This window comes from Silene latifolia, chromosome X (assembly GCF_048544455.1).
Source record: "Silene latifolia isolate original U9 population chromosome X, ASM4854445v1, whole genome shotgun sequence".
Classification (NCBI taxonomy): Eukaryota; Viridiplantae; Streptophyta; class Magnoliopsida; order Caryophyllales; family Caryophyllaceae; genus Silene; species Silene latifolia.
This window is the reverse complement of record NC_133537.1, coordinates 176925096-176939237: the sequence shown is the minus strand read 5'-3', so window position 1 is coordinate 176939237 and position 14142 is coordinate 176925096. Positions and strand designations below refer to the sequence as shown.

Sequence of the window (14142 nt, the reverse complement as noted above, 5' to 3'; positions counted from 1 at the left end):
GGGTACCTTTGTCCTCAATCGTTAAATGCTTTTGTCAAGAATAGACTCCCTATGGTGTTAGAAACACTGGAGGATCGCGGAATTCCCCTTCTTGCCTGGAGAAGAAGAAAGGTCGTCCCTTCTCTACCATGCACAAAAATGGATACGATGGATAAAGTGATCAATATTATTTGAGTTTCATGTGGGAGTTTGCTTTTGTTGTTGTTTTTGCCTCCCAATTTATTGTGGTATATAACATTTGAGAACACTTTCTTTTTGCCATTTCTTTTGATTTTTGGCATTTCAATACTTGACAACATTCAACTTTTGCATTTTCTTTTGAACATTTTCAAAGTCACCCCATTTGTAGTGAGGGTGCTTATATTTGAAGCTTAAGAGTTCTTATTTTGTTACCCCTCTTTTCTTTTGATGCAATTTGCAAACTTTTTTACTTTTCTTTTCATTTCTTGAACTCAAATTTTGAACAATTTTTGTGCCCATTCCCTTTGATAATAAAATGTGGTAGAACATGGATGAATGATGGTTGCATGGTTTCAAGGGTCACCTTGGAATAAACGGTAGCCAAGGAGTTATCACACCACAAGGTACTCTTGACTAGGCCTTAATCCGTGGGTTAAAGGATACTAGCATGGCACATCCTAGGGTGTTTTACAAGTATTCTAACAAGCAAAGTCTTCAGAAGAAAAAGCATCTACTAGGGCCTATATACACTTGTCAAGCTTCCCAAATAGACGGTTTCACAAAATTTTCTAACCATGCAAACTACATGCCATGATACAACTAACATTTATACATCTTAATGCATATGCTTCTACAAACTAATATGCCAAATAATCTAAATGCAAGTCCTAAATTCACATTGTTTATACCGCATCAATCAAAATAAAGCCACATAGTCATTAACATAAAGAAGAAAAAGGAGATTGGAAAGATCATACCATGCAGTCTTCAATATCCTCATGTCTCGTATGCAGTTTTTCAATTTTTCAATTTTTTTGGATTTTTCGAAAATTTTGATTGTTTTGGATTTTGAATAAAAGTCAAGTTAGAATTTTCCATCCCCACACTAGTATGGGCATTGTCCTCAATGGCCAATACGATAGGAAATTATGCAATGAATATGCATGATTTCTAAACTAAATGCAAACTATACTAAGCTATACTACATGATGCATGTGTTTTTTTTATGGTGGTGAGCATAATTTAAATTAGCTCCCAATGCATATGCATGGACTTCCTCAAACCAAAATAGACATTATTTCTAATGTCATGAATTTCGGGGGAGTTTATGCACATGGAATGCAATGCATGAAACTAAAGATTGTCATTTTGGATTTTACAAGTTGGGAACAAAGATAAAGAACACCTTATGAAGCCAAGGTGTTAGTCCTCCAATGTTGCTAGGACTCCACAAAATAAATGATCAAGATAAAATAAAAACAAGAGAAGTAGACAAACCATAAGGAAGGTGTAAGAATGTAGGAGCCTCCACAGTTTGTTAATCCTCCCCCATCGTATCATCATCATCATGATCTTCCTCTCTTGAGGCATCATCGACCTCCATAGATGTGGAATCATGTCCACTCTCACTTTCACTTGATTGTTCTTCCTCACTTTCCTCTTTCTCTTCTTGAGCTTCTTCTTCTTAAACCTCTTCTTCTTCTTCTCCTTCTTGGTCACCACCCTCTTCAACAACCATCTCCTCTCCACCCGGTCTACCACCACTAGGAATGCTAGGAAATAATACTTCCCTATCCGCCCAACTAGGCAAAGGACAAGACGGATCAAGAAGTCCTTGCCTAGTTAGATGTATGGGGGGCGGATATTGGGCCTTATAAGCATCCACTCTTTCATTGTAAGCTTGCTTGTGCATTTCCTGTTGGAATATGTGTCCTCCGACAATAATGCGATCACGACTGTTGATCATGATGATCACATGTTTAAGTCTCGTTTTAAAGAATACAATTGGGAAGTAATTTTTACTGTCAACTGATCAACATATATCGGTAATGATTGGCTGACTAGAGTTTGACATTATCGTGTGTGCGACAAGGGTGATCGATTGATCCCCTAGGTCATACCTATAGGGCAGCACTCTTAATTGATCATTTAATTAATCGTATAATGTTACGAGTTAATTAAATTACTTGAAAATTGACGGACGATTTTGGAAGTAAAATATACGTATCACATTGAAATGTGATTAAATGAGATACGGTCTGAGTAATCGAATTGTATCATTACTCGGATGAAATTATTGTTTATAGAAACAATTGAAATTGAATGAATTATTATAAATACAATCTGTTGTGATTTATAAATGGTAAAATATTTTGGTACAAGTAATCATGAAATTACTAAGTCGATTTTTGTATATGACGTATTTTTATTAATACGTTGATTTTTAATATATTAAAAATACATAACAATTTCATGTGACATGTGACATGTGACATGTGACATAAGACAAATTGACAAAAATAAAATGGTTCCCATATTATCCAATGTGCCGAAAATGGGAGGTGGTTTAAGCAAATATTGTGTTTGTTTAAATTAGTGGTAAACATAATGATTGTTTGCTTTAGTAGCCATGCAACCCTAGTTTACCTTGTGAAGATAAACAAGTGCATGTATTGGCTCCCTCCACCCCCTAGTCCACCCGGTTTTTAGAGAAGGAAAAACCACTTGGTTTTTCCTCTCCTTTTACCATATACTCAATATTATTATTGATAATTCATTCATACTATTCACTCATCTAAAATAAGAATTCTAGAGAGATAATAAGATTCCTTCTTCCTCTCCCATAAACCGAAAATATTAAGTGTTTTATAATATTTTTGGGTCATTTTCTACAAGATTAATATTGTACTAGTTCTTATAATATTAATTTTAGTTAAGAGTAAGTCTTGGGTATTAAGCTTTGGGAGAGATCCTACACTTGGATCTTAGTTCTTCCATTAAAGAAAAGCACAAGAACAAGAGAGAAAGGTGATCTCTCTTGTGCCTTATTAACCGAAAATCCCAATGTAAGAATAATGTTTCTTCCTTATTTTGTTTTATTGTTTGAATGCATAAGATCAATCTTTAATTTTATGACAAATTAAATTAATACATATATGAATATGTAAGTATATAGATCTACTTTTCCTTCATTTCCCTCATGAGTAGTGTCAAGTAATCATTTCCCACTTCGACATCCTTGGGTTTGAATTCTTGGTATTCGAATGGGTAGGGTGGGGTGATAATGGAGGAGGACGGCTCGGCAATTTCGCCCCTTTGTTGTTAAATGATATACTCGTTCTCTTCGGAGAGTGGGAGAAGGTAGTTCGGTCGGTGAACATTCAATCGGCAAATTTTGGAAGGTAAGGTGAAGGATCTAGCTTCATTTGTTAACCACCCATATTTGTCGTCAAGAGTGTCGTGCTTGACCCACTTGAACTTGTGAATCATGGTGTCCATATCAACAAGATAACCTCCTTTAACCGGCACATAAGTGTTGTTTCTATTAAAATCCCGGTTAAAATGCTTAGCCAAATGGGTAACTAGTCCTCCATTGACAATAAAGGCTGTGCCTTCTTTGCCACAATCGACATTAAGCCATCGTTCAACCAAACGTCTTAGAGCATTGTATGGCTTGGTAAATTCCCTCCCAATGTTCAAGGCCGACTCAAGAAGAATACAATCGAGTTTTGTAAGATGGTTTGTGCCATTTCTAGCTATCAAAGTATTCCCAATGACCTTATGCCATACTCTAATGCCCGGATGGTGGATTAAGAGAGCACGATAATCATGAAAGCGTATAAATTTCTTTCCGAAAATTGCCATCCAAAGAGGAGCGGGTCATACTTGATAAGAGTCTTTGTATATTTCGGGTTAGCACTGAGGCCTAATATCTTAACCAATTCGCCATAAGTTATGCGTCTATCAACATTTTCAAGACGAAACTCGATGTTGGTTCGAGTCTCCACCCTTGTGACTTTCGAAGAACTTAAAAATTCCAAGGTGAGGGAGGGGTATGTCAGTTCTTTCATTGTAAATAATTTACCCAATCCCATAGACTCAAAGAAGGTTTTGGTTTGTTCAAGAACACCCAATTTTGACAATGCATCTTCACAAATAAACTTAGTAGGCATGATGGTTTTTTTAGCAAAGAGAATGAATTTCTCCCTATGAGAGTCGGAAGTGAAAGTTACCTCCGGATAATTGGATAATTGTTCAATGGCCGGAGTTGTTGATGTTGTAGCTTCCATGGGGGATCTTGTTGTTGAACCTCCAACCTTGCCTCATGGACTACCAATGCCTCTGACATTTGTTTTGCTTGAAGAGCCAGTTGCCTTTTGGAAAGTGTCTTCTTTGGGGGTGCCTTGTTGCCTCCTTTAGTTTTTGCCATTCTCCTTTGCTTGATTACACCAATGAAAGGTTGAAATCTTCAATTTTTAGTGATACCCAAATCGATTTATGTATATGGACCAAAATATTGGTGTGGAAGTTGTTAGTGGGTGAATTATTTTATGAGATAAAGTAACATAATCATGCCTAACCTAAAACTCGCTTGTTTTCTTACCTAATCAAAAAAAAAAAAAAAAAAAAAAAAACCTAAAACTAGCTTACACACCTACATATTTAGAAAAGAGTAAAAGTAAAAGGGGATGCCATATTTTGGCATATTGCCTTCATCTTACACAGCTCCCCTCCTCTTTTTATGATGAGAATTTGTTCTCATTTTGACACTTACCATTCATTCATTTGTATTCACATGCATACTTCTCTTACATTGTTCATCTTTCTCCAAAAACTAGAGAAATGATAATCTAAATTGTTCAAAGAAATTACTAATATTATTAGTATAATATATGAGTATTAGTAATCAATTTTAAGGTAGACTACTAAATAAATATCTAGTTAATATTATTTAGTAGAGATAAGGGCTAATCTTGGGTGCAATCAAGAGGAGGATCTCTATATTGGAATTTTGGAGGATCACCCTAATACTCATCATAGCTCAAGAAAAAGTGAATGTAGGAGACCTTACTTGTGCCTATAAATCTGAAAATTACAATGTAATGGACATTGTTTTTTTTAGTAATCTCATATTTTGTTATGCATGCACTAGATCTAAAGAACACAAATTAAGAAGTTAATTAGTTCACTATTAGAAGAGTCTAATAATAGGTATATGAACCTAACAAGTGGTATCAGAGCATAGGATGTTGCATGCATAATCGGTTATTGTTTTTCCGAGTTAAAATGTTAACATATAAAACTAAAAATTTGTGATTTATAAGAGTGAGTCACGAAATTATGATGCATGTTATATATTCTGGTCCTAAAATGTTTTTAGGTCATTTTTATGATTCATGGTAATTTATTGCTCATATTAATGATCTTTAGTAAGTTTATTGTATTTTTATGAGTAAAATAGACTTTTATTCACTAAAAATAGTTAAATATCACTACGGGCCGTGATCTTTTAGTATGACCTCACATGAATATTTTATGTATTGCATGTAAAAGTTTATATTAATGTGATTATTATATCATGATTTATGACTTTTATGTGATAAAAATGGAATAAATGGAGGTTAAATGACTAAAAATGGCTAAATTTAGTTTCTGACCTTGAAAATTTTATATGACCTCTATTAGAATATTATGTGAGATATTGTAGTTAGTCTACCTTGTATTGCAAGCATAGTGTATTTCCGTGTTAGGCATATAGTATCATTTAACTTATTTCCTTTCCTTTAGTACGAGATTTTGTATACGCTAGGGTTGCGTCGATCTTGTATATATACAAGGGTCTATAATACAATTAATGTATCAATAAGAATTAATCTTTCCCATCCTTCATCTGTTCTTCTTAATTTATCATGGTATCGTGAGCCTTTTTCAATCCAACTACAGACAAATCGTCCTTCCAATTTTTTAAGAAAACATAACATCACAAAATGCCAGGTGAAGCAGACAAAGGGAAAGGCTCGAAATCTATAGAAAAGCCATCCATACCCATAACCTCACCCCTATACCTTCATTCGTCTGATAACCCCAACTTAATGCTGATAATTACGAGTTGTGGGCAGATGCCGTCAAAAACGGCCTTGATGCAAAGAACAAATTAGGATTTGTTGAAGGAAGGGTTAAGAAACCAGACGGGGAAGAAGCGCATGACAATATCGAATTAATAGCATGGCGTTAGTGCAATGCCATGTTGAAAGCATGGCTGCGGAAAGTAATTGACCCGAAGTTGCAACCGAGTATTACTTTCACGTTGACGGTTTCGAAAATATGGGCAGAATTGCAGGATCGTTTTTCAGCAGGTAATGCACTAAGAGTGCATCAATTAAAGGGAGAATTAAACGAGTGTAAACAAGGACGATCATCAGTCGTTGAGTATTACACTCTATTGAAGACAATATGGGATGAGCTTGCTAATTATAGCACGGTTCCACGGTGTACATGCGGTGCTGCAGCGATGTTAGCCAAGGAACGTGACACTAGTAGAAAAAACCCCTATTGTGACGCCTTTATCGTGGCGTTTCTAATATAAACGCCGCAAAAAGCCCAAAAAATTGGCGGGAACACAAATTTTATTTATGTAGGAGGTCTATTGTGGCGGTTTAAGTAAGAACCGATGTGATAATTGAAACTTTTTACGGCGGTTTCAAATAAAAAACGCCACCATAAGTCAATTGTGGCGGTTATATTAACAACCGACGTTAAAAATGACGCTAAAAATTAATGCTAAGTTGCAATTTTTTGGGCTAAAAAACCGCCATTATAGGTTTTTGTGTCGGTTTTTAATTACAACCGACTTTAATAGTAGAAAAAAAAAGCGTAAAGCCCTCAATAATCAATCCCCTGAATTCAATTTCATTTTACCCCCGTGAAACCCTAAATTCTTCCGCCAATTTCATTTTTTCTCTTTTCAATTCAATTTTCAACTCTCTTCACATTACGCGTCGCAATTGACATTCGATTTCAACAATTAAAACCGACAATTAAACTCCCACAGAGCTACGCTACGAAACGCCATAGTTTTCGATTCTTACGGTTCCAAATTCATCTTTGAAGTTGCGTTTCTTCGGGGTTCGCTTCGAATTTATGTTTGCTGTTTAATTGATGATTTTCCGTTGTTATTGATTAGATGATGTTATAATTATATTGGATTTTGGAATTAGGAATTAAGAGTTGTTAATTGTGGTGTCGATACTCTGATTTAGTGTGCATTATGGTTTCTGTCGTAATTGGTTTGTTGAATTTTGGAGTTGTTTGTGATTTTTCCAGATATAGGGTTTCTGGATGCCCGTTACGGGTTTAGGTTTAATATTGTGATTGTGTTTGATATGAGTGTTGAATTTGATTCGAGCATGGTCGAAACAATGAGGGTTGATACTCTGATAGACTATTTCCTCGAGAATATTGTTGGGATAACGAGACTTGTGGCAGATTGATGATATCGGATGGGTTGGAAATCGGGTTTAAAGTCGATAGATAAGTTTGAGATAGGTAATATCGGATTCTAGGTGGTGTAATTCGTGGAAGAGGTTGTGGGTAGGTTGTTTTAAACATCGTCCTGGTACAATTATTATCATGCTCAAGAATCACCATGGAAAGAAGTGAACCCAGTTTAGTTCCAGAATGGTTGAGAATTAATGGAAGTGGCGGTTCAGGTCACCAATTTAAAACATCACAAGCAGGTGATTATACAAAAATATCTTTGGTTTTGCATTTACGTCATTATTGAATTTTATTGAATGTTTTTGTGAACATTCTTTTGTGTGTGTGTTGTGGATGGTCCTGTCCTGGCATTGCCGAGAAGAACTAGATCTTCGAAGAACATCAGCAATTTTGATTCATTGCATTCTCCTCTCCTAGACCGTAGTAGTTCTTCTAATTCCAGGAGAAGTTCCAATAGTAACGGGTTTCATAAGCATAATAAGAACACGTACACACGGCCTTATAGTAGTTATTCTAGAAGTCATCGTGATAGGGATAGAGAAAGATCAGTAATTACTGATAGCTGGGAATCAGAATACTCTGATCCCTTGAAAGGAGTGTTTGGTGGAAGAGCATGGCGTCCTCAGTCATTGATTTCTAGGAGACAGGATGAGTCTCCCTCGCGGAGAATTCCTGTAGATATGAGAAATGGGGTCTATAAAAAATGGTACTGGCAATGGTAATCAGTCTTCTGGAGTCGGTGTTACTGGTATTCCAAAAGGGGCCATCTGAAAGAGAATTTCCTATGTCGCGGTTTGACAAGAGGCCTAAAACTCCGGACGTAGTAAGAGTCTCATCTCCTGGGTTTAGCAGGGGTATCCAAAGCATATCTATTGGCAACTCATTATCAGTTGGCGGTGACGCGTGGACTTCTGCTCTCGTGGAGGTTCCCTCTGGAAACAACTGTAGTAATGGATCCGCACCTTCTACGCAACCTGCTACTGCAACTTCTGTTTCTAGTCCTAGTTCAATGTCGGATACGTCAAACCCTTCATCTAGTCTTAGTTTGGCAAACCTATTGGTGCAAACAGCTGCTCAAGGGAGCTGAAGCATTATTCATTCATTAAGTATCGAACAACCTTATTAAGTATCAACAACCGTTGTCTGCCACGACTTCCTCTTCTCTGGTAAGTTTACAAACCCAATTCAGTTTCGAATTTTCATTTTTCCTCAATTTCCCAAACCCTAATTCTATTTATTATAATATTTGTGAAATGTTTTTCAAGAATTAGTGCTATGTGTGACAGCCTGACATGTCCTTTTTTTCTGGATTTTACGAGATTTGGTAATCTCCTGAATTCTATTTAGATCTAGTTCATGCTTTTTTAAGGTCTTAGTGAACATTATTTCAACAACACAACACCACGTTGACGAACCTAAGTATCAATCTATATAGCACATCGCTAAGTGAGACAAAACCAGTGCAAGTAAGAAGTCATTACATTAGCTTATTCATCTGGTTCATTGAAATGATTTTATAATGTTTTTTGCTCTTCTATTTTTGACTATATAGTCCCACCATGGATTCTCCGCATAACCACCTATTATGGTGGTGGTGGCGTTTCATTTGTGCACTCTGTTTTGTTGCATGTGCTTACTACGTTGATAACTTTGCATCAGTATTCGAGAATGTGGAATATGGTATGTATTCTTACTGAATCACTGTCTATTTTAATTATTTATGAGCTTTCCTGGACTTGTATTTCTATCACATTGCCCACAATATTAGGTAGTTATGTTAAGGCTTCATAAAGTGAGCTAGCCAGTTTGGATAAAGCGAGTTTGCTATGTTCGTTCTGTTAATTTTGTTTTCAGAATGGATGGATGAGAACCCGAGAAAAAATTATGGGGGAGATTAAAATATGCTCGGAATGGTTAAGTAGCTAACAAAATAATAGGGAAATATTTTTTCAAATTTTTTTTTGTCATTATGCTAAATTTTCAAAATTCATACCAAAACAAGTAAAAAGATAAGGGTAATTAACTGGTATAGCTCTCAATTATTCGTTAGATCTAAAGATTTAGACGTGCTAATGAACCTCGCTTAGTGAGCCTTGTCCAAAAGGCGCACCTAAAGTGCACCATGGCGTTTTGGATAGTGCCTCATCCAAGGCGCGCCTTAGGCGCACTTGAGGCGCGCCTTTTCAAACTAAGGTGTGTGGAGTGTGGACAAACAATTCCAAACACAAGTGCCTAAGAAAACCTAGTGTTCCTGAGTTGTTTTTTTAATTAAGTATTAAAGCCATTTTATTTACAAGCTGTTCTTTATTGCTTATCAAAAATGCAGTGTTTTGTGTGATTATAGAATTATAGTGTGATTGTCGAATTTTGGGAATTTTGGCTAGTGCCCTTGTCCTTTTTTTGTTGGTAGCTTATCAAAAATGCTTTTTAAAGGTGTTATTATTAGTTATTACTTGTAATGGTTTTGTCTCACTTATGCAAAAGCTTTCAATCAAACTCGGTAGTGTTCTATAGTGTCTTATGTTGATTTTAATAATGTTTAGGTTGTTTTTCTAACTATTGATTTGCTAAATGTATTATTGCAGATTCAACTATGTTAATTGACGAGATGAAAGATGTTAAAGACGTGTGAGATATAAATGTTTAGAGAACATGAAATGTTAGATTAGTTTATTCACTAGAGGTGTATGTGATTATTTATTTATACACTTTGATGTATAATTTTGAACATCGACATTATTGTGCCGCCGTCGGATGATATGCTAGTTCGTTAGTTCACATTTTTTTTGTATCTATTGTTTGTTTATTTCGCTATTTGGCTTATTAAATCAATGTCGACATTGCTGCCGAAATTTTGGTAGCAAATAATTTTTTTTTTAAATAAAAATATTTATCAATGGTGGCGGTTACTAAGTATGAAACGCCACTATTAGTTCACCTTTAGTGGCAGTTCTTTACTAACAACCGACGTCATAATTACTTTTAGTGGCGGTTCTTTAACAACAACTGATGTTATAGAGAACATGGAGTGGTGGAAAGTTATTATTGAAATACCTATGGTGGCGGTTTCAAAAAGTAACGACACTATAGAAGAGTAACGGTGGCGGTTCTTGTCTAACAAACGTCGTATTATATAAGTTTATAATGGCAGTTTTGTATAACAACCGCCACGATAGGAGAGCTATTGCGACGGTTCAAAAACTACTTATAACCGCCGTAAACTTTATACGACGCCGCGATAAACGACGCACCCTAAATCTCTAAAAACCGCCATAAAAGTTCATTTATAACCGCCATCGTAGGGGGTTTTTCTACTAGTGTGAAGAGGAGAAAGTCCACCAATTTCTAATGGGGCTCGATACGGCATTATATGGTGCTATTTGTACCAACTTATTAATGGAGGATCCAATTACTTCACTTACACGGGCATACTCGCTAATTTTGAGAGAGGAGAGGCACACCACAATAACTAAGATAAAAGAGGAGAAGAATGAGGCGGCAATGGCAGTCAAGTCGTATGGAACAGGAAGAAGCAGGGGTACAATTCCAAAACAGGACACAGAAGAGGACAAATGACCACCTCAGTGCACTCATTACCATAAATATTACCACACTGAAGAAACGTGTTATGACAAACACGGGTATGAAGCAGTAAAGAGTCGTGGCCGAGGCAGAGGTCGTCAAGGAGCAGGCTACAACCGTGGTAATTATGGACGCAGAGGAGGACGCTCAGGTGCACGTGGAGGCCAACAAAACACGTTCCACGCTCATGCTGTTGGGAGCAGTCCGTCAACCTCAAGAGAAAATGAACCACAAAGGCAAAATATACCTTTCACCAGTGAAGAGATCGATCGAATCAGGAGCTTAATAATTGCGAGTCCAGACGGTAATGATAAGCTATCAGGTATGAAAGTTAATGTAATTACAGAATGGTTAATAGACAGTGGTGCGTCCCATCATATGACGGGAAAACGTGAGCTTCTTGGTAAAGCATGGACAAAGACGCCATCTTTGGTACGATTGCCTGACGGATGACGAATTGAGGCGTGTGAACATGGGGAGATTGCGTTAAGCGCGAATTTTGTACTTAAGGATGTCTTATTTGTGCCTACACTGACTTGTGACCTGATATCAGTACAAGAATTAATTCACGAAAATAATTGTGTCGTAACGTTTTTTTCCCGACTATTGTATTATGCAGGACCGGTCTACGAGGACGGAGATTGGACGGGGTGAGCACCGAGACGGGGTTTATCACTTCAGGACCACAAAAGATGATGAATTGGCAGCAAAAACTTCATTGTCAAAGGAAGCACGTTTGTGGCATGAAAGGCTAGGACATCCGTCAAGTAGCATTCTTTCTCGTTTTTCTAATTTGGTTGGTAGTAATTTATCATGGAATTCTAATTATGTTTGTGACCCATGCCATAGAGCAAAGCAGACGTTATCACCTTTCAAAAATAATAATAAGAGATGCGATATTTTATTTGGTTTGATTCATTGTGATATTTGGGGACCGTATAGGACAGCTAGTTTATCTCGTGCCCATTATTTTTTGACCATCGTTGATGACCATAGTCGGGGAATATGGGTATACCTCATGAAAGACCGGACTGAAGCAGGAGAGTTGTTGAGAGTTTTCTGCAAAATGGTTAAAACTCAATTTGATAAGTGTGTTAAAATCGTTCAAAGTGATAATGGGACAGAGTTTTTATCCAGGCCTTTGACATATTATTATGAGGAACATGGGATTGTTTTTCAAACTAGTAATGTTGAGACCCCACAACAAAATGGCCGAGTAGAAAGAAAGCACAGGCATATACTCAAAAAAGCAAGAGCCCTATGATTTCAGGCTGACCTACCTATTCATTTTTGAGGGGAATGTATATTAACTGCTGCATATTTGATAAATCGAACACCAACTCCGTTGTTACAAGGTAAAACCCCATTTGAAATTTTGTACAATAAAAAACCCAAATTAAATGGATTAAAGGTTTTTGGATGTCTTTGCTATGCCCATAACAAGGACAAACCACGGGACAAATTCGGGGAGAGGGGTAAACGATGTGTGTTCGTAGGGTACCCACATGGAAATAAAGGTTAGAAAGTGTATGACTTAAAGGAGAAGAGGACGTTTGTATCTAGAGATGTTACCTTTTTCGAGAATGTGTTTTCGTTTACACAACCTGTTGATACCCTTAATCAGGGGACAAATAACCATCATGAAACAATAGAAATACCTGCTTGCACGGATTCATGTCATGATAAGGACAATGAAAATATTGAAAATGAAATGTCCCATGAGGACAGGGGGAGTAATGAGACTACAACAAGTAATAATAATGGTCAGCAGGTTGAAGAGGTAGCTACTATTGTGAATGAAAATAGCAAAGAGAATGAGATTGTGGTTGATATGGTTAGTGAAGTAGGGGAAACAAGGCTAGGTCGAGGAGAAAGAGACAAGTTTCAGCCTCGATGGATGCAAGATTACGTATGTAAATCAACCATAATCATTAAACCCGTCACTAGTGCTCATCACGTCCAACCACAGTCCAAAAGACCAGGTACCCGCTATCCTTTAATCAATTACGTTATTACCAATTGTTTTTCTAACACTCACATGGTGTTTTTGGCGACAATTGATGAGAATCGAGAACCAAGTAACTACTATGAAGCAGCGTGTGACTTAAGGTGGAGAGAAGCAATTAGAAAAGAAATTGATGCACTTGAAGCAAACGGGACTTGGAAAATTGTGGAGTTGCCACAGGGAAAGAAACCGATTGGGTGTAAGTGGGTGTATAAAATCTAATATAAAGCGGACGGAACCATAGAGCGGTACAAAGCGCGCCTTGTGGCTCAAGGATTTACAAAGATTGAAGGGGTAGATTATCATGAGACTTACGCACCAGTGGCAAAGATGACGAGCGTAAGGTGTATGCTAGCAGTGACGGTAGCAAAGGGTTGGATGATTGAACAATTAGATGTAAAAAATGCCTTTTTACATGGTGAATTGGATGAAGAAGTGTACATGAAGATACCGCAAGGTTTTGAGAAGAAAGGAGAAAATAAAGTGTGCAAATTACAAAAATGAATATACGGTTTAAAACAATCCTCTCGGAATTGGTTTGCAAAGTTGGCAAATTCTCTTAAGAGATATGGTTTCGTTCAATCGTTAGCTGACTATTCATTATTTACATATAATAAAAATGCGATATTTATTGGAGTACTAGTATATGTAGATGATATGGTCGTAGTAAGTAATGACGGTGTATCATGTAACAAATTCAAGGCATTCCTCGACAAGAGTTTTGGATTAAAGATTTAGGCCGTCTCAAATATTTTTTGGGTATTGAGGTAGGACAAGGCATGAAGGGCCTTTTCCTCAACCAACGTAAATATGCATTGGGCATTATAGAAGAGTCGGAGATGAAAGGAGCCAAGCCTGTTCATACGCCCATTCTGCAACATCACCGTCTTGGATTGGCTAAAGGGTATGTTCTAAGAGATGTAATGAAGTATCGAAGGCTAGTTGGGAGGTTTGTTTATCTCACTATTACACGGCCTGACTTGGTTTATGCCGTACATGTGTTCACAGTTTGTTAATGAACCCAGGAAGGAGCACTGGGAAGCAGCACTTCGTGTGGTTCGTGACACAAACAAGGATCATCAAGTGTAACTTTCATG

The 14142-nt window shown here is 36.9% G+C and overlaps 1 protein-coding gene across 1 annotated transcript; it reads left to right on the top strand.

Moving 5' to 3' along the window:
* Positions 1-10806: 10806 nt before the first annotated feature.
* Positions 10807-13267, top strand: LOC141618773 (uncharacterized). Its single transcript, XM_074435852.1, has 4 exons — positions 10807-10996; positions 11078-11472; positions 11660-11836; positions 12665-13267. The coding sequence occupies exons 1-4, from the start codon at positions 10807-10809 to the stop codon at positions 13265-13267; spliced, it is 1365 nt and encodes a 454-aa protein (XP_074291953.1).
* Positions 13268-14142: the final 875 nt, after the last annotated feature.

Coding starts and splice junctions, on each gene's coding strand:
- LOC141618773 (XM_074435852.1), top strand. CDS start 10,807: ATGGGGCTCGATACGGCATTATATGGTGCTATTTGTACCAACTTATTA. Junction 11,473..11,659: donor GGACAAAGACGCCATCTTTG/GTACGATTGCCT, acceptor TGTATTATGCAG/GACCGGTCTACGAGGACGGA. Junction 11,837..12,664: donor TTTCTCGTTTTTCTAATTTG/GTTGGTAGTAAT, acceptor ACCCTTAATCAG/GGGACAAATAACCATCATGA.